At 46.1% G+C, this 17,655-nt stretch overlaps 1 protein-coding gene across 2 annotated transcripts in view; it reads left to right on the top strand.

The window, feature by feature from the left end:
- Nucleotides 1-17,655, top strand: part of FRMPD4 (FERM and PDZ domain containing 4) — a 513,731-nt gene that overhangs the window by 288,640 nt on the left and 207,436 nt on the right. For both annotated transcript variants that reach the window (XM_006763797.2, XM_015563957.1), the window contains exon 2: nt 14,382-14,498. In XM_006763797.2, coding sequence (XP_006763860.1) covers nt 14,382-14,498 — 117 coding nt within the window. The remainder of the gene's footprint in view (nt 1-14,381; nt 14,499-17,655) is intronic.

Here is a 17,655-nt window from a genome sequence, read left to right as displayed (position 1 = left end):
GCAGGGGGCAGCTGGTCGATGTTTCTCTCTCATCGATGTTTCTAGCTCTCTATCTCTCTCCCTTCCTCTCTGTAAAAAATCAATAAAATATATTAAAAAAAATAATTTGTAAATCTTATTTAGAAATATATGCCTGGTTGACATGTTTGGCCAAGATGAAGAGTAGGGCTTTTAGGATCCTGGCGCCTTGGATTTTGGTGTGGGAATCTTTAAACCACGGGTGCCATGGAGGGTTGAATTGGTAGGGAGAGGTGGGGAGGTGGACTGGCACTGCAGGGCCCGAAACTGCAGAACTGAGGACTTGAAAGTGAATATTGTTCTTCCATATTTTGAGCTCTGTATTCTCAACTATCGTCTTTTTTTTTCTCAATTGAAAAAAAATTGGCATTCTTTAAAACACTAGTTCTCAACCTGTGGGTCACGACTCCTTTGGCGGTTGAACGACCCTTTCACAGGAGTTGCCTAAGACCATCCTGCAGATCAGATATTTACATTACTATTCATTACAGTAGCAACATAACAGTTATGAAGTAGCAACAAAAATAATTTTATGGATGGGTCACAACATGAGGAACTGTATTTAAAGGGCTGGAAGGTTGAGAACCACTGTTAAAGTGTCTCTATCTCATACAGAGCTGAGCACCGAACCTTGTAAAAAGGGGACAGTGCCCAATGAATGCTGGTTGATTACCCGAAAGTCCTTTCTGTGTGGAGGCTTAGCTGGTACAATGCCTTGTGTGTTCCCTCCGATTCTTCTCTCAGTCCAGAGTGGCCCATCTTCTCTCCAGTCGTCAGCTTAACCAAACTGTTTACTGTCTCTTCAAGAGATTCATTTGTCACCTCAGATCCTTTCTGGGAAGAAGACAAAAGGGATAGATGCAGGTCTGCCATTCATCAGCAAATGTAAATGGTCTAGTCTGGCCGTGCCTTGAGCTCCCGGCCATCTGTCCCGGGCTTTCTCACTGGGGTAAAATGTTCTTTGATGTGGAAACCCTTGTTCTGCTGCCCGTTGTGTATGTTGCCGCTCTCGCCTGTCTGTCCTTTGGCCTCTCTGTCCTGCTACCTGGCCCTAACCACGAGCATGTGTGGGCCTCTCTGTGGTTCCTCCTCATAAATTCTGAGACACTTTCAGTTCTGCCTTCTGATTGCTGATATGTTGTGAATTTGTGTCCCCATTTTGAACTCTGCCCCTCCAAAAAAAAAAAATCTGAGGAGTGTTGGGGGCCCTTTTCTGCTGTGTCCCAAGTGCACACGACTACCTTAGTCCTCAGTCAATGGTTTGAACACTTGTGTGTCAGGTCCGTTAGTGAACAGTATCTGTTGCACAACTACCCTTGCCAGGCCCTGTGTGAACTCCAGAAGTTACCCATGTGCAGACGCTATGGTGTGATGGACAAACATGGGTCATGATTCCTGGGTTTTGAAGGAAAAGGTTGCATCAACTTTTTCCCACTTTGTATCCTTAAAACATGACTGAATAAAGAGACAGGGTGAATAAATGGGAGACATCAAGCATGATTGGATACTGAATCAAACAAAAGAAAACCTATAAAAGACCATTATTGTAACTGAGGAAATTTGAATATGGTCTATATATTAGATAACATTGTGCCAATATTGAATTTGATTTTGATACAGTTTTATCCTTTTGAAGGAGAATGTCCTTTTTCTTCAGAGATAGATACTGCCGAATATGGTGCTGAAGTGCCCTCATATCTGTTATTGACTACTAGTAGCCCTGCACATGAATCCATGCGCCAATAGCTCGCTGCCTCCCTCCTGTAGCTCCCCCTGAACTCCTTACCCTCCCGCCCCTTCATAGCTTGCTGCCCTGCACCCTCCTGTAGCTCTCTGCACCCACTTGTAGCTCACTGCCCCACCCTCCTGCTCATCCCTGATCCGGTCATTATGTGGTCAGTCGTTACACATAACAACCATTTGCATATTACATCTTTATTATATAGGATGAAATGGTTCAAGGAAACATTTTATTTTTTAAATATATTTTATTGATTTTTTACAGAGAGGAAGGGATAGGGATAGAGAGTTAGAAGCATTGATGAGAGAGAAACATCGATCAGCTGCCTCCTGCACACCCCCTACTGGGGATGTACCAGTAACCAAGGTATATGCCCTTGACTGGAATCGAACCTGGGACCCTTCAGTCCACAGGCCGACACTCTATCCACTGAGCCAAACCGGTCAGGGCTCAAGGAAACATTTTATACACATAGACAGAGAGAGGGAGAATCTAAAGGAGGGAAGGCAAATGGGATATGACAAATATTGCAAAATATGAACAACTGGTAAACCTCAGTCACTGTTTTTCAACCTCCACACTGTTGACATAGGGGCCAATCTCCCTCTGTAGTGGGCCCTGCTGTGCACTCTAAGACCAGCAGCAGCACCCCTGACCTCTGCCCACTAGGTGCCAGTAGCACCCCACCACCCCCAGTTGTAACCACCAGAAATGTGTCCAGACATTGCCAACTGTCCACTGGGGGGCAAAACCTCTCCTTTTTGAGAAATACTGTTCTAGGTGAGGAGTCCAGGAATGGTAGTTGTACACTCTTTTCAACTCTTCTATATGATTCTTTTTTTAAAAAATATATTTTATTGATTTTCTACAGAGAAGAAGGGAGAGAAATAGAGAGTTAGAAACATTGATGAGAGAGAAACATCGATCAGCTGCCTTCTGCACACCTCCTACTGGGGATGTGCCTGCAACCAAGGTACATGCCCTTGACTGGAATCGAACCTGGGACCCTTCAGTCCGCAGGCTGACGCTTTATCCACTGAGCCAAACCAGTTAGGGCCTTCTATATGATTCTTAAAGTGAGAAGTCAAGGAAACAAACAGTCTTGGTTGGGAGCGTGAGCTTGCCATGAGTGGAGAGCTATTTCCGGCTAAGTGAACCTTGACCTGGAGAATGAAAAAGACTTGATACCAAGGGTTAATTTAGTATCCGTAAGGTTTAGATGAATTGCGATTTGGTTTTCAGAAAAACAGAGGCAATGCTGAGGCGGTGAGTTCCTGTTGACCTCCATATTACCTTATGGCAGTGGTTCTCAACCTGGGCTGCACATTAGAATCTCCTGGGAATGTTTTTCAATCCTGATTTCTAGGCCTCATCTTCCGGAAATTCTGTTTCTTTGTTACTCATCTTGTGGCCCCACCCCATCACAAAGAAACAGAATTTCTGGAGGATGAGGCCCAGAAAGCAGGATATTTAAAAGATTCCCAGGTGATTCTCATGTGCAGCCAAGGTTGAGAACCACTGCCTTATGGGCTCTAGCATCCGTCTCCTGAAATCGTGGACCCGCCCGGTCATTGTCATATGAGTTCTGTTGTAGGATGTTCCACACTGACTGCTATTTCTTCATTTGTTCGTTCAAAGAAATGCTATTCGGAAACAGTTTCTACATGCCAGATCCTGCTCTCCATGTCAGATGTGGTTGCGGTCGGGATTTAATAGTGCAGGGCACAGGCTCATGGGCCATGGGTGAACTCAGTGGAGTCCCATGGGTGCCACACTGTCCATTCCCATCATGCGGAGACAGGTCCTCCCACCATGCCACAGCAGAAGGGAATATGAAGCATTATGTTAGCGCTTCCATGTATCCAGGTCTCCCGCCCAAAGCAATTGATAATATTCCTATTCCTGTGCAGTTTTGTGTACCTAGTAAAGCAAGCGTGACAAGACCACTTACATGTCTGCTCAGCCCACAAAGAGTATGTGTTGCACCCCTACCATTGCCAAGTACTGTGAACTCCAGGGATGTACAGAATAAGGAGACCGCCCTGTCCTGAGGGAAATCGCAGCTGGCTGAGGGATATCACAGACAAAAAGAGGTCATTTCTATTCGAGGTGGCAGCTTGATTGAGAAGAGTTCAAGTTGCAGCGAATTGATTAACAAGTCAATGTTTATTGAGCATTAGCTAAGTGCAGCATGTGGAATGTTTTTAAGGCATGAACGTTCAGTAGCTTATAATCCCGGAAGACACGGGTTCACATGGGAAATATATTAGTAATTATAGAAGGTGGATGCTACCTCGAAGGTGCACACAGTAGGTTTCCATAACTACAGGGAAGTGAGGTCATCATTTTAGGGCAGTGGTCGGCAAACTCATTAGTCAACAGAGCCAAATATCAACAATACAACAATTGAAATTTCTTTTGAGAGCCAAATTGTTTAAATTTAAACTATCTAGGTAGGTACATTGTTATTCACTTCATGAGGGGACTCCTAAGGCTTAGGAAGAGCCACACTCAAGGGGCCAAAGAGCCGCATGTGGCTCTCGAGCCGCAGTTTGCTGACCACTGTTTTAGGGCAAGAGTATTCAGGGACTGTTCTCTTCAGGAGCAGGCCTTTCATAGGAGTTTAGAAGAGGGACCAATTTTGAAGAGTGTACACAGGAATGGGGACTCAAAGTAGGAGAAAGAGAGTGTTTTACCCAAGTGAATAGCATGAATGAAGAAACGGAGACATGACCATATGAGGATATGTGTGTTCAGGGAATGACAAGCGAGTTGGTTTAAAAAACCACAGAATATCCTTATACAAAATGAGTGCGGTGCCAGGCTCGACAAGATCCGGGCCAGGTGATTAGGGGTGACTATTTCTGTGTACACAGATATTGTTCTCAATACATCCTATTGTGCACACTCTCTGTGGACCAGTTCTGTCTGCTAGTCTTATGGCTGAATGTTAGCCATGGTCTGAGCCGTCATGGCCGCAACCAGCCCCTCTTGTGAAGCTGTTGTGAGATGTAAAATGGACCGACCTGTGAAAATCCCCAGCAAAGTGGCTGCCTAATAGCAGTCATTAAACTCAGATTATCCGCCTCCTCCCCCAACACACACGCTCACCTGCTTGCAGGCAGGGAGCTACCACTTTCATGCCTAAGACACTGACCCAGTGCCAGCAGGTACCTCAGACTCCTGTATTCATTCCATTCACACTGAGCTTCTGTTGTATCCTGGATGCTGGTCTGAGTCAGAGACGGAGAAGGATGAAGAAGACCTGGTCTTGTATATCCACTGGCCCCGCGTGCAGGGACAACAGCATTCTAGTCAAAGGGTCTCGATTGTTGGCGGGCTGACCATCCCCATATTTGGCTCTGGGGCGCCTCGCTGGGCGTCCTTGTCCACGTTGGCCAGTCTGCATCTGTTTCCTGCTGTGCATGTCAGGGCTCATCCTGATTGTCCTCCCGGACCCACAGAGCTGGAGGCTCACTTTGCAAAGATCAAATGTCTCATTCAAGGCAGAGTTGCATGTGACATTGATGGCCACCCCTGAGTGCCGTGTCTGGGGACTCTACATATATGTCCTCAGACGCCCAGGCTGTCTTGAGTGTGTCACAGCAATTCATACAGAGTGGGGCTACAGTTTGTCCAAATTCTTGGAAAGAGAACCTGTTAGCCTGGATTTCAGTCTCCTGGTCGTTCTCCCCAATTCCCAGTTAGGAAATGGAATTCAGTGAGCTGGTGAGATGTTTGTATTGAAACTCGTGGCTGTAGAACCACACAGTTTTAATGTGTGGGTTGCAAAACTATGCAGTGAAGATAATTAGAAAAAGGTTCGAATTTGGTTATGAAAGTAGACATCCTGATGTCTTTTACCAGAGGTAAACTCTTTTTTTTGAAAAAAAATATATATTTATTGATTTCAGAGAGGAGGGGAGAGAAACATCAATGTTGAGAGAGAATCATTGACCGGCTGCCTCTTGCACACCCCCCACTGGGGATCGAGCCGGCAACCCGGGCATGTGCCCTTGATCGGAATCGAACCTGGGACCCTTCAGTCTGCAGGCTGATGCTCTATCCACTGAGCTAAACCAGCTAGGGCTACCATAGGTAAACAAACTCTTGATTAATAACACATTTAAGCTTGAGTGAAATGGTTTGGTGATGAACATATTTTTGAGTTTCTGCTTTTAGGAGGCTTTACATGAATTTTTCAAGTAGTTTTCGACTGCCTGCTCTCCCCCCTTTGCGGTATTTTCCTGTCCTCCTTGTCATCACAGAAGTGAAATCTTAAGAATAGTTGGTAGGCTGATTCTTACTCCTGTCTGCATGGCCTTGATGTTATTTTCACCGCGTCAGTGTAGCTTTCTTCTCAGGCGCCCGCCCTGGCAGCTGCTAATGCGGGAGCGTAGGGTGGAAACCTTCCCTCTTACAGGAGACTGCAGTGCTGTGGCTACTGGTTGAAGAGAGTTATATTCTTCTTAAAAACAAAACAAAACAAAACATTTTTATTGATTTCGGAGGGGGGGGAGAGAGAGAAAGAGAGAGAGAGAAAGAGAAACATTAGTGATGAGAGAGAATCATGGATCAGCTGCCTCCTGCACGCCCCCTACCGGGATGTTGGCTGCAACCCAGGCATGTGCCCCAACCGGAATCCTGGTTCTTAGGTCAACGCTCAACCACTGAGCCATGCTGGTCGGGCCGAGAGAGTTCTGTTCTGAGAGAGAAGAGAAGGCAGCCTGATTCAGAACAGGCCTGACATCCACAGCATCGTGAACTGGGACCAAAACGCTAGGTTGGTCACTCAGTTACTCCTGGGGACGAGAAGCCATGTAGGACAGGTCCCCCCACCCTAACAGGGCACACCAAGTTGGTCACCAAAGGAACGAGGCTTCCACCAAACTTGCAGCTTTTTAAATTCTTCCAGAACCATCTTTGGTTCGTTTCTCTCAGTCCTTCTCTGCTCCCTTTGCCTGAACCCCCATTGCACGTCCACCTTGAATGCCATCTGCTCGCACATCACGTGAAGTTAGTTCTGTTATTTGGTGGCTACTATAACCCAAGCTCCATTTAGAGCAAAATACATGAGAAAATACTTTACATTTTGTAATGCCATCTGTAAGACTAAAGAACCTTAGGTTATTCTGCAAATAATCTCTGTGAGTCGACAGAAATAGGGAGGGTCAAATTCAGGGTCAGGTTTGATTGGGTTGGATGTGTGTGTTGCCATTCTCTGTCAGGGATGAATACCTGAATGGATGTGGCTTATCTGAAATGGACATGAGAATTAACCTCTCAATACCCATTCCCGAGGACACAGCTCAATCCTGGCTCCTGGCTGGAAATACTACCAGGTGTGTAAGGAAGACCTCATCATGGTATAGTGTAAGTCAAGCATGTCAAACTTGCGGCCCGAGGGCCACATACCTAGTTTATATGGCCCGTGTTAGCCTTTGAGTTTGACTTGCTTGGTGTAAGTAATATGGAATTTGGAGTAGGAAGCGTCAGGGTTATGTCCTGGGTACACTTCTAACTAGTTGTCTGATGCCAGTAGGAGCTTTGCATCTCCCTCTGGGCAGGAGTTCTGGTGCCTCCACTGGACATTGAGCCTCGGTCTCGTCTCCTTTAGAATAGACTCATTATTGCTTTCCCGGGCACCGTGTAGCTTACTGGGCAGGCCTGTGAGTCCCCAAGGAATCCTGTCTGTACAAGTGCTGTTGAAACGTGGAGGTCAAATACAAAAGTTATCTTCATTCTATTAGAAACATTTGTAACCCAGCATGTGGTCTGGTGGGACGTCCTGAATGAATCCAACGTTGTCCTGCAGGGCTTTCTGCATCTCATTGAGCTGCAGAGTGGGGCCGTGAACTGGGCGTTGCCTCCATTTGACACCAAAACTGAAACCCAGAAAGGCCGAGTCATTCGCCCAAAGCCGTGCAGCCATTGAAGTGGCAAACCTGGGACTTGAAGGCATTCTCTGTGACGTAAAGATATAATCTATATATATAAAAGCCTAAGCGACCGTGATGACTGGTTGATTGCTCGACCGGTTGCTATGATGCGCACTGACCACGAGGGGGCAGGCACTCAATGCAGGAGCTGCCCCCTGGTGGTCAGTGTGCTCCCACAGTGGGAGTGCCACTCAGCCAGAAGCCAGCCTCACAGCTGGTTCTGGTCCAATCACTGCAGGGATCCTAGATTGCCAGAGAGCGTAGACCAGGCTGAGGGACCCCACCAGTGCATGAATCCGTGCACGGGGCCTCTAGTTTATCATACTAGGAATTAGGCTTCGTGTGGAAACTTTGAGAAGGCTTGTTTTTTGTTTTAAGTGTATTAAGCACCAAGTGTATGTTCAGTTCTGAGCTCGGAATCATACTCTCCTACGTCACGAGCTAATAAGCAGGGGCACATTGTCATTGTGGTGGGATCGTTCCGTTCTGCGGCGTCCTCTGCATGGAGGGATGTTCAGCAACATGCCTGGTCTCATCCCTGAGCCCCTCCCCTAGCGGTGACAGCTAACAACGTCTCTACTCATTGCCATACGTTTCCCTGGGCCAAAATCACCCCTGGAAAGAATCCCTAAGGGAGACTAATTCCAGTTTCCAGATAATGAAAGAGTTTTGTGTCCAGGGTCACAAAGCTAGTGAATGGCAGGATTGGAATCTGACTCCAGACTTTGGAAACTGTTCTCATCTTCCTTCTCCCCTGAGGCATCCTTTTTCCTTTTTTGTTTTGTTTTTTGTTAATCCTCACCGGAGGATATTTTTCCATTGGTTTTTAGAGCGAGTAGAAGAGAGAGGGAAAGACAGAGAGAAACATCAATGTTACAGAAACACATCCATGGGTTGCCTCCTGCATGAGCCCGACTAGGGCCTTGATCAGGGAATCGAACCCAGGACCCTGCAGTCCGCAGGCCGACACTCTATCCACTGAGCCAGTCCAGCTAGGGCTACAGCATCCTTTTTTCTGATACTGAGCAGTGTTTCCTGGGAAACTCAGGTCACCATAGCAGCCTACAGATCACTTCTAATAGGTCAGTTTTGTCCTCAAGAAAGATTTGGTTCAGGGCTGAGAGCTGTGCCCACAGGAGGAGACCCTGGGTCCTTCGCCCATGGTCCCAACACTAATAGCTCTGCAACTGTGCCTCACCCTTCGCAGCTGCTCCCTCTTCATGCATCCAGATCATTTTCGTCAGGACAGTTTCAATCTGTTGCTGAGAATAGATGGGCGAAGCACAAAGTTGCAAACCAGTTCAGTGAGTCCTGGGGAGTTTCCGGAGGGCCTGAAATAGCCCTGCCGATGTAGGTCGCTATTTTTAAGGCTGAGCTAAGTGTTTGAAAGTGGCTCACACAGCCGTGATCGCGAGTGGAAGTCACAGAACATTGAACTTGCAAGGAACCTCGAGGCCCGGACGAGACCAGTGGCAACTGACCCCCTGCACACACAGCTGGGATTCCTGGCTCCCGGGGAAACGTGTCTAATACTTTCTTCTCCTTTCAGAGCAGCTTGCACTCTTCAACTTTGGACCTTACAGAGAGGTGTCACTGGGGCTAGTTTTAACCCGTTCTTGCTAGACGAGGGGCAAAAAATAGATCATGATCCTTCTGCCCTTTTTCTATTTTGAGAATGGATAAAACCATTGTGAGCCCTGTATCCCTCCAGGGTTACACGGAGCTTTATTTGGCAGAGTCTTTATAACACAGGATATTGTGAGCCAGACAACATAGAATCCTTAGCACAGAGCTTGGCGTCGAATAATCCCTTAATAAATGTCAGGAGTTGTTAACAACTTGCCTCTCTTCAAAATAGAGCCCATTCTTCTTATTATTTTTTAAAAATATTTTTATTGATTTCAGAGAGGAAGCGGGGGGAGAGAGAGAAGGAGAAACATCAATTTTGAGAATCATTGATTGGCTGCTTCCTGTACGCCCTCTACTGGGGATGGAGCCCACAACCCAGGCATGTGCCCCTGACCGGAATAGAAACCTGGACCCTTCAGTCTGCAGGCCTACGCTCTATCCACTGAACCAAACCAGCTAGTTTATATGCACTGGCCCTGCTGCTGCTCGACAAGGGGCCACCTCTTCGCCTCTGGGTAGAAGAAACTGTGACTTCAGCAATGATTGGATGGACGGTATTTGGGAGTGGTGGGGAGTTTGGTGCAGCCATAGAGGTGGGATTCAGAAAAGGTTCCTGAAGCACCTTCCCAGCAGAGAGTAAACTGTCAGCTTCAAGGATGGATGTTGTGGTTGGGGTGGACTTCCAGTGAGCATACTGCGTAGCGCGGAAGCCCAGTCCCCCCAGTTATGACCTGCATCCTTGTTTTTTCTCCAGACTGTCATTCCATATGTACAAACACTGTTATCTCTTTTCTACTCCCCCTTTTAAGTTTTTGAGTTCTACTCATGCCTTTCAGACCCATGTATTTTTTTTTAAAATATGTTTTTATTGATTTGAGAGAGAGAGGAAGGGAGAGGGAGAGAGATCTAGAGAATCTTCAAGGAGAGAGAAACATCCATTGGCTGCCTCCTGCATGCCACCGACTGGGGATCGAGCCCACAACCATGGCATGTGCCCTGATCTGGAATCCAACCGGAGACCTCATGAGATGATGCTCAACCAAGTGACCCCCACTGGCCAGGGCCCTGACCCTTGCATTTCATATCAATCCATTAGCAGACAGGTTTCTAGTCATGTCTGAGTTTAATTATTCAATCATTTGTTTTGTAACAACTGCTGTCCCTTGACCTGAATTAACTCAATTAGTGTTTGTGGATTTTTCCAGTAGCTTCACTTGGTGTTTTATGACAAAAGGATTTATTGGGAGACAACTTCGTGGACTGTTGCTTACGACTTCCTGAACATTGTGGACAGGACACAATGTAGCTCATAATAGAAGGCAGGCTTCCTCCAGCTCATTATTACAGTTCTTTCATTTACATGTCAATTATATTAGGGAGGCTGTCTCTTTCTTTTAGTGATTTAGACTGTGGGTGTGGAGGGTTGAGAGAAGGGAAAAAAAGGAAAAGAGAAGAGAATAAACAGTGTTCTGTTTTGTCTTCAATAAGTTAGCCGAGCCCTAGCCGTTTTGGCTCAGTGGATAGAGTGTCCGCCTGTGGACTGAAGGGTCCCGGGTTCAATTCTGGTCAAGGGCACTTGCCAGGTATGCAGGCTCCATCCCCAGGGTGGGGTGTGCAGGAGGCAGCCAATCAGTTATTCTCTCTCATCATTGATGTTTCCGTCTCTTTCTCCCTCTTCCTTCCTCTCTGAAATCAATTTAAAAATTATGTATATATAAAATAAGTTAGCTGTGCTGGGAAAGGGGACGTTCGAATACAGTACATAAATTAATAATGCACAATAAATTGTTGTGCTCTCAGCATAGGCTTCCTTTCACTTTCAAAAATATTCTTTGTGACACCTCACACTGCACGAACCCTTTTCCAGCTTTTGTAATAGCGGATATCCTGTGTTCGTACCCCTCCGGGCCTGTTCTATTCGGTCCTCCCCTTAGAAACCATGCACCTGAGAGTGCAGAGAAATTGGCAGTTTCGGGGGTAGCTCGGGGTGGCAATTCATGTGTTTTCTCGCTGCAGGAAAGCAGCACTTTTTGTAAAACCGCCCAAGGAAACGGCTGCTGCGGACTTCTGCATGAAGAGGAACAAACACTCCCCGCGTCTTTGTTTCTGAATAGTCATCCGGCCAGAAATCCCCCCGCCGTGCATTCTAAATGTGCCAGATGCGGGTTCAATGTGTGAGCTCTCGCTCACCACACTTCGTGAAGGATGTGGGAAAACCGAAAGAAAGGAAGTTCCAGAGAAGCGAGGGAGGCGGTGAACATGATGCAGAAGAGTTCCCCTCCACAGTACTTACAGGAAATGGGCTTGCTTCCCCAGGGAGTAGTGTTGGGTCATGGTCAAGTGCATGAGCTGCGGGGGAGGGTTGCGGTGCTTTACCCTGCAACCTGGGGAATGAAGTCTCTCCTCATCACAGAAAGGTTGACACCCCTGCCCTGCCGGCGTGGCTCAGTGGTTGGGTGTGGACCTATGAACCAGGAGGTCAGGGTCCGATTCCTGGTCAGGGCACATGCCTGAGTTGGGGGCTCTATCCCCAGCGTGGGGCGTGCAGGAGGCAGCCGATCCATGATTCTGTCTCCTCATTGATGTCTCTCTCTCCCTCTCCCTTCCTCTCTGAAATCAATAAATAATATTTTTTTAAAGAAAGGTTGACAAATGAAAATAAATAAGCAAAAAGAAATTAATAAATACTAAAAGAAAGGCTGACACCCCGGTTTTGGGTGCTGTTCCCATGAGATCTGCCATTGAGAGTGAAGTTGTGAATGTGGTGCCTGGCATCGGAGGCGAGGCGGGGTATTGACTGGCAGATGGTGTGGCCTGGGCAGGTCATCCCCACTCCTCCGCACACTCTTTGGTGCGGGTCTGTGATGGGGAGCTGCCCAGGGCCCTTGCAGGCTATCCAGAGAGGAACTGCACCTGGAGCGAAAGGCTACTTGATTCGCAATATTGCTCAACCCGAACTGGTATCGCTCATTTCCTCTGCATTGATAAGCCCGGTGGGCGTCTGGGGCATCGATGAGAGATCAGTGGAATTTCTGCAGGAGCCCCGCAACGGGGCGCAGGCCTCTGGCTGGGGATGGTGACCACCTGTTGGTCACGCGGAGTCACTTCCCCATTCCTCTTCATCTTGCAAAGGCACCGTTTCAGCAAATTCTCAGTAACCGCTCCTTCCATGTTGCTGATGAGGCAAAACGTCAAAGCTAATATGTGGCTTTTCGCTGCAAATGACATGGAGAGTTTGTCTCGGGCTGAGTGGCGCTCCTTGCTTGCAGCGTGGTTACAGGCGTGGAAAGTTTGCCTTTTGTGAGAGGCGTTCAGGATACTGAGGCTTGGGTGGTATGACCCCAAGACCCATAAAACTGGGAGTTTATTTTGACTTGTGGGTTTATATTGTGGTGTGATGTCCACTTATGTGCCAAACTGACCTAGTAGCTTTTCTTGGCAATGCTCAGTTCATGGAAAGTGTGCAGGACTTTTGCTCAAAATTGGCTTGTGTGTCCTTCGGAAACTTGCTTCATCCTGCTGAGCCATTCATTGTTTCCTCGTGTGTAAAATGGGCCAGTGCATTCACCTCACAGGGCCTCTGGGAAAAGGCACCCGAGAGCCCAGCCGGTGTGGCTCAGTGGTTGCCGGGCATAAATCAAACCACTCTCCAGATATGAGACCTGGGCCTTTAAAAGTCTGTCACATGCAAGACAAGTGTGTGGTGATAATTTGAAGAGAAAACATCCCCCCCCGCCCCCCCGCGCCCACACCTGAAAATATTGGTGGGAGCTGAGCACTCCGGGGTCATTAAGTGGGGGTTTCTTGAATTGAGGCTCATAGACCCGGGTGTCTCTAAACCATCTATGTCAGATTCAAAGGCTAATACGGGCCAAATAAACAAGGTTTCTTGTGGCCCAAGTTTCTGTGGGCCACAAGAAAACAAAAGCTTCCATTTTCATAGAAACGTAGGTTTATTTCATTAGAGACATGCTGAATACAAAGGGCTGAAATAAATGAGTCATTGTTAACATATAATAACAGAACATTTTAATAAAAATTCAAATAAACCTATTTTTCTTGTTCTCTGAAAGCGAAATATTTTCTGCTGCGCACACCAAACAAGTCAGCCCAAGTCTAATGACGTGGCCATCGGCTCTAAAATATTTGCTGCTGGTATTAGTGGAGAGAAATGGTGTGCCTGTGCATAAGGCGTGTAAGGGAAATGAATCCTACATGATGATAGTAATTAGTCATTATCAAACATTGTAGTTCGTTATTAATAATTATGTATAACAGGATATTGTAAAAATTAATGAGAAAATTTTTATTAAAACATTTCTTGCATACTGCTATATTGACTAGGCCACAAAAATATTCGTTGTGGGCCGCATGCGGCCTGTGGGCCGCGAGTTTGACATGCTTGCTCTAAACCAGGGGTGGGCAAACTTTTTGACTCAAGGGCCACAATGGGTTCTTAAACTGGACCGGAGGGCCGGAACAAAAGCATGGAAGGAGTGTTTGTGTGAACTAATATAAATTCAAAGTAAACATCATTACATAAAAGGGTACGGTCTTTTTTTTTGTTTAGTTTTACTCATTTCAAAAGGCCAGATCCAGCCCGCGGGCCATAGTTTGCCCACGGCTGCTGTAAACCCTTTTAGAGGTTAGGTCAAAACCTAAAAGGGTTTAGAGCAAGCATGCCAAACCTTTTAGTGGTTGAGTGTCAAGGTTTGCTTCTTGGTCAGGGCACATGCCCGGGTTGTGAGCTTGATCCCAAGTAGGGGGCGTGCAGGAGGCAGCCGATCGATGATTCTCTCTCCTCATTGATGTTTCTCTCTCCCTCTCCCTTCCTCTCTGAAATCAATAAAGACAGATTTAAAAAAAAAAAAGAGTGAGCAAGATTCTATCCAGAAAAGTACAAAGCATGGTACCTGACACAACATAGTCACGCAGTCAGCGGAGGCTAGAGCCCACAGTTGCACGGAGCAGGTCCTACGTGCCTTCTGGAGTGTCTCAGGAGAAATGTGAGGAGTCCGTTGTAATGATGCTTCTCTTTCTTTCTTCTTTCACAGCCACAGGACGAAGTCTTCAGGCTGGCCACCTCCCTCAGGAACCTGGGGCTTGAACCAGGTCCCGCCCTATGGATGGGAGATGACGGCGAGCCGGGATGGCCGGGACTGCTTCATCAGGTAGGTGGCACAGACGACATCACGGCAAGATCTCTGGCTCGTGATGTCTCTGTTTGCCCCTCTACTCGGAGAATTAACAGACTTCAACTAGGGACTCCTAGGCATTGGGAGGCCATTACACAACCAACTTGATTTCCTGTGTTTTCTGTCCCTTGTCACATGGGTTTGCTTTGTTCTTGGCCAAGCACCATCTTAAAGTGACAGTTGCCCATATGGCATGGTAACCGTGGGCCAGAACAGAAGTTTTCCTTCATAAATCCAAGGCCCGCTGTACTCATTGTCTGAGGCGAACACAAAAGTTTGCCATGAGGAGTATCACTGAGAATGCTTTGTAGAAATAGTCAATACCGAAATGTAACGGACGCACCTATAACTAGAAGAATCAGCTCAAACGATGGTGCCCATAATGGATTGGGTCATACATTTCTCACAGGGATATTGTTACCAGGAAACCCCCAGTTGGGCTTGGGCTGCCTGTCGCTGTGTCCAATAACGAAGGCAGGGTTGACTCATATAAGGCATTAATTGAGACGGCCAGCCAACCGAGAAGACAGGGTGTCTTACAGCCAGGCGCTGGGGACAGGATTATAAAGGGGAGTGGTCTAGGGTGATATGTGCAGGCCCGGGGGTCTGCAGAAGTCAGCTATTGTCCTTAGTCATCAGGCGATGAGATGATGTTGACGAGATGATGTTGATTCCTGGTGGGTCGGCCTGTCCATGCTTATCTGCTCTGCTTTCTGGATTTCCAGCTGAGTCACCTCCCTAATCGCTTCGCACAGGCCTTGAAAAGGAAACTTAAGAAAAACTTAACTCCCTATTCACGTATCAGAACCTTAACTCCCTATTCACATAAGGATATGTGTTCTAAGATTAAAATAATGTGATTACTTTTCAGATTAATTCAGGTGCTCTATCTATCAGATTATTGTCCCCCCTACCCCCAATCGATATTGGGTAAGATTTTGGATTGTTGTGGAAGCTCCTACTTTTAATTCTGGTAAAATATGTATACTATAAAATTTGCCATTTTTATTTGTACCAATTAGTGCCATTATGTTCAAAGTGTTGTGCAACAATCACCAGAATCCATTTCTAGAGCTTTTTCTTATCATCCCCAACAGAAACTGTACCCATTAAGCCAGCGGTCGCCAACCTTTCGTATCTCATGGACCACGAGTGGTCTGTGGACCACTGGTTGGCGACCGCTGCATTAAACAATAACTTTCTATTCCCCCTCTCCAGCCCCTGGTAAACTGTATTCTCCTTTCTGTTTCTATGAATCTGTCTGTTCTAGATACTCACCGAAGTGAAATCATATAGTGTTTGTCCTTTTGTGTCTGTCTTATTCCACTCAGCATAATGTCCATGCTGTAGCACATATCAGAATTCCATCTCTCTTTATAAATTAATAATATCCCTTGTATGGGTATAGATGACATTTGCTTATCCATTCATCTGCCAATGGGTCGTTGGGGCTCTTGTGAACAGTGCTTCTATGAAGACTGGTGTACAAATTTCTGTTTGTGTCCCTGTTTTCCACTTTCTTGGGAGCCTAGTTGGGAGCGGAATTGCTGGATCATATGGTAATTCAGCATTTACCTTTCTGAGGACCCGCTAAACATTTCCCCGGTGCTCTGATGCTTTGCAGTTGTATGAGAAGAATACTTATAAAACACTTCTCAGAACAGCAAGGGGCTGACCTGCTTTCTTCTCCAACCTAAGTGACATTCTTAGTTATGAGGAATGAGTGACATAGAGTTGCAATCTGGAAGCACAGTTTGCCCTGGTCTAATACAATTGAGCAGAAATTAGTGGCCAAGGGGAATGAATCTTTCACACCGCAGGATGCATTGTTTTGTGCAGTGACCAGCAAACACAGGCTCATCATGTGAGGTGGGGAGTCATTTTTATAAGAATTAAAATACCTGCCAAGATTGGGGATTTGATCTCTTGGGCATCCCGTACCTTCATGCTTGGATTGTTGGAATGTGGCTAGGGAGACAATGACATGTTTCCCAGTCTCTGCAGCTCAGATCTCTTCCCTTCCTAGAATTGCTCTGGGGTGGAGAGAACACCCCTCTTCAAAGTACAGTTGGGGGCTGAAGGGCTTGCCTCCTGGGTCCCTCCTGGGAAATTCAAGTTGCCCTTGAACATGACCCACTGCAGGGCGCCCTCATGTTGCTAGAAAGATATTTTTGTACCACATTGTGCCATCTATTTTGTAACATGGTTATGGGTTTATATAATAGACTCAGTTGTGGTGGCCTAGATGCTTTGATTCAACACAGTCAATATTTCTGGCAAAAAAGTAAAATTTTCAAAAAACATGGATCATGAATTTATGAGGGCATAGCTCAGACTTCTCTAATTACAGTATTTTTTCCTTTCCTCTGGTAGATTTGGGTTCTAGGCTATTTGATCAATAGATTAAAACCAGGACTAGCCCTGGTGTCAGTTTAACATGGACAGTGGCCTAATTCCAGTGGTTGAATGTGTAAGAGCCAATCATCAATGTAATAGAAAAACCTATATTGATTACTAAACGGTAAGTTTTAGAACCTGATGATCAGTGTCACTTTTCCAAATCTGTGGGTTTGGTTTTTTTTTTACTTGAAAAGTAAATTTCCACAATCCTCAGAGACAGTTTTAAGATGTCAAGAACAGTAGTACTTTGGCCTGGCTTGTGTCACTCAGCGGGGGATCATCAACCCATGAACCAGGAAGGAGGTCAAGATCCGATTCCAATTCAGGTCACATGCCCAGGTTGCAGGCTTGATCCCCAGTAGGGGGCGGGGAGGCAGACAATCAATGATTCTCTCTCATCTTTGATGTTTCTATCCCTCTCTCTGTCTCTCTTCCTATCTGAAATCAATAAAAACATATATATTTTAAATGTGGTTACTAGTCTAAAATCACCTGTTTTCCTTGCATTATTAAAAAAAAACCCACAGTAGTACTTTGGAAATTATTTGTACTTTCCTCATCACTAATGAGTTTTACCAACAAAGGGAATCATTCTGATTTGTTTTTTCTTACCTGCTGAGTAATGTCCATTATAAAGAGACTCTAATTACCTGAGTTTCTGAGGAGCCCTAGTTTGCAGTGTAGAGTATATCTCTACTCATTAGTTGTAGAAGTTAAATGAACAACTTGAAAA

Source organism: Myotis davidii, unplaced genomic scaffold, assembly GCF_000327345.1.
Source record: "Myotis davidii unplaced genomic scaffold, ASM32734v1 scaffold1277, whole genome shotgun sequence".
Lineage (NCBI taxonomy): Eukaryota > Metazoa > Chordata > Mammalia > Chiroptera > Vespertilionidae > Myotis > Myotis davidii.
Note: the sequence above shows the minus strand (reverse complement) of the source record. Positions and strands in the feature narration are given on the sequence as shown.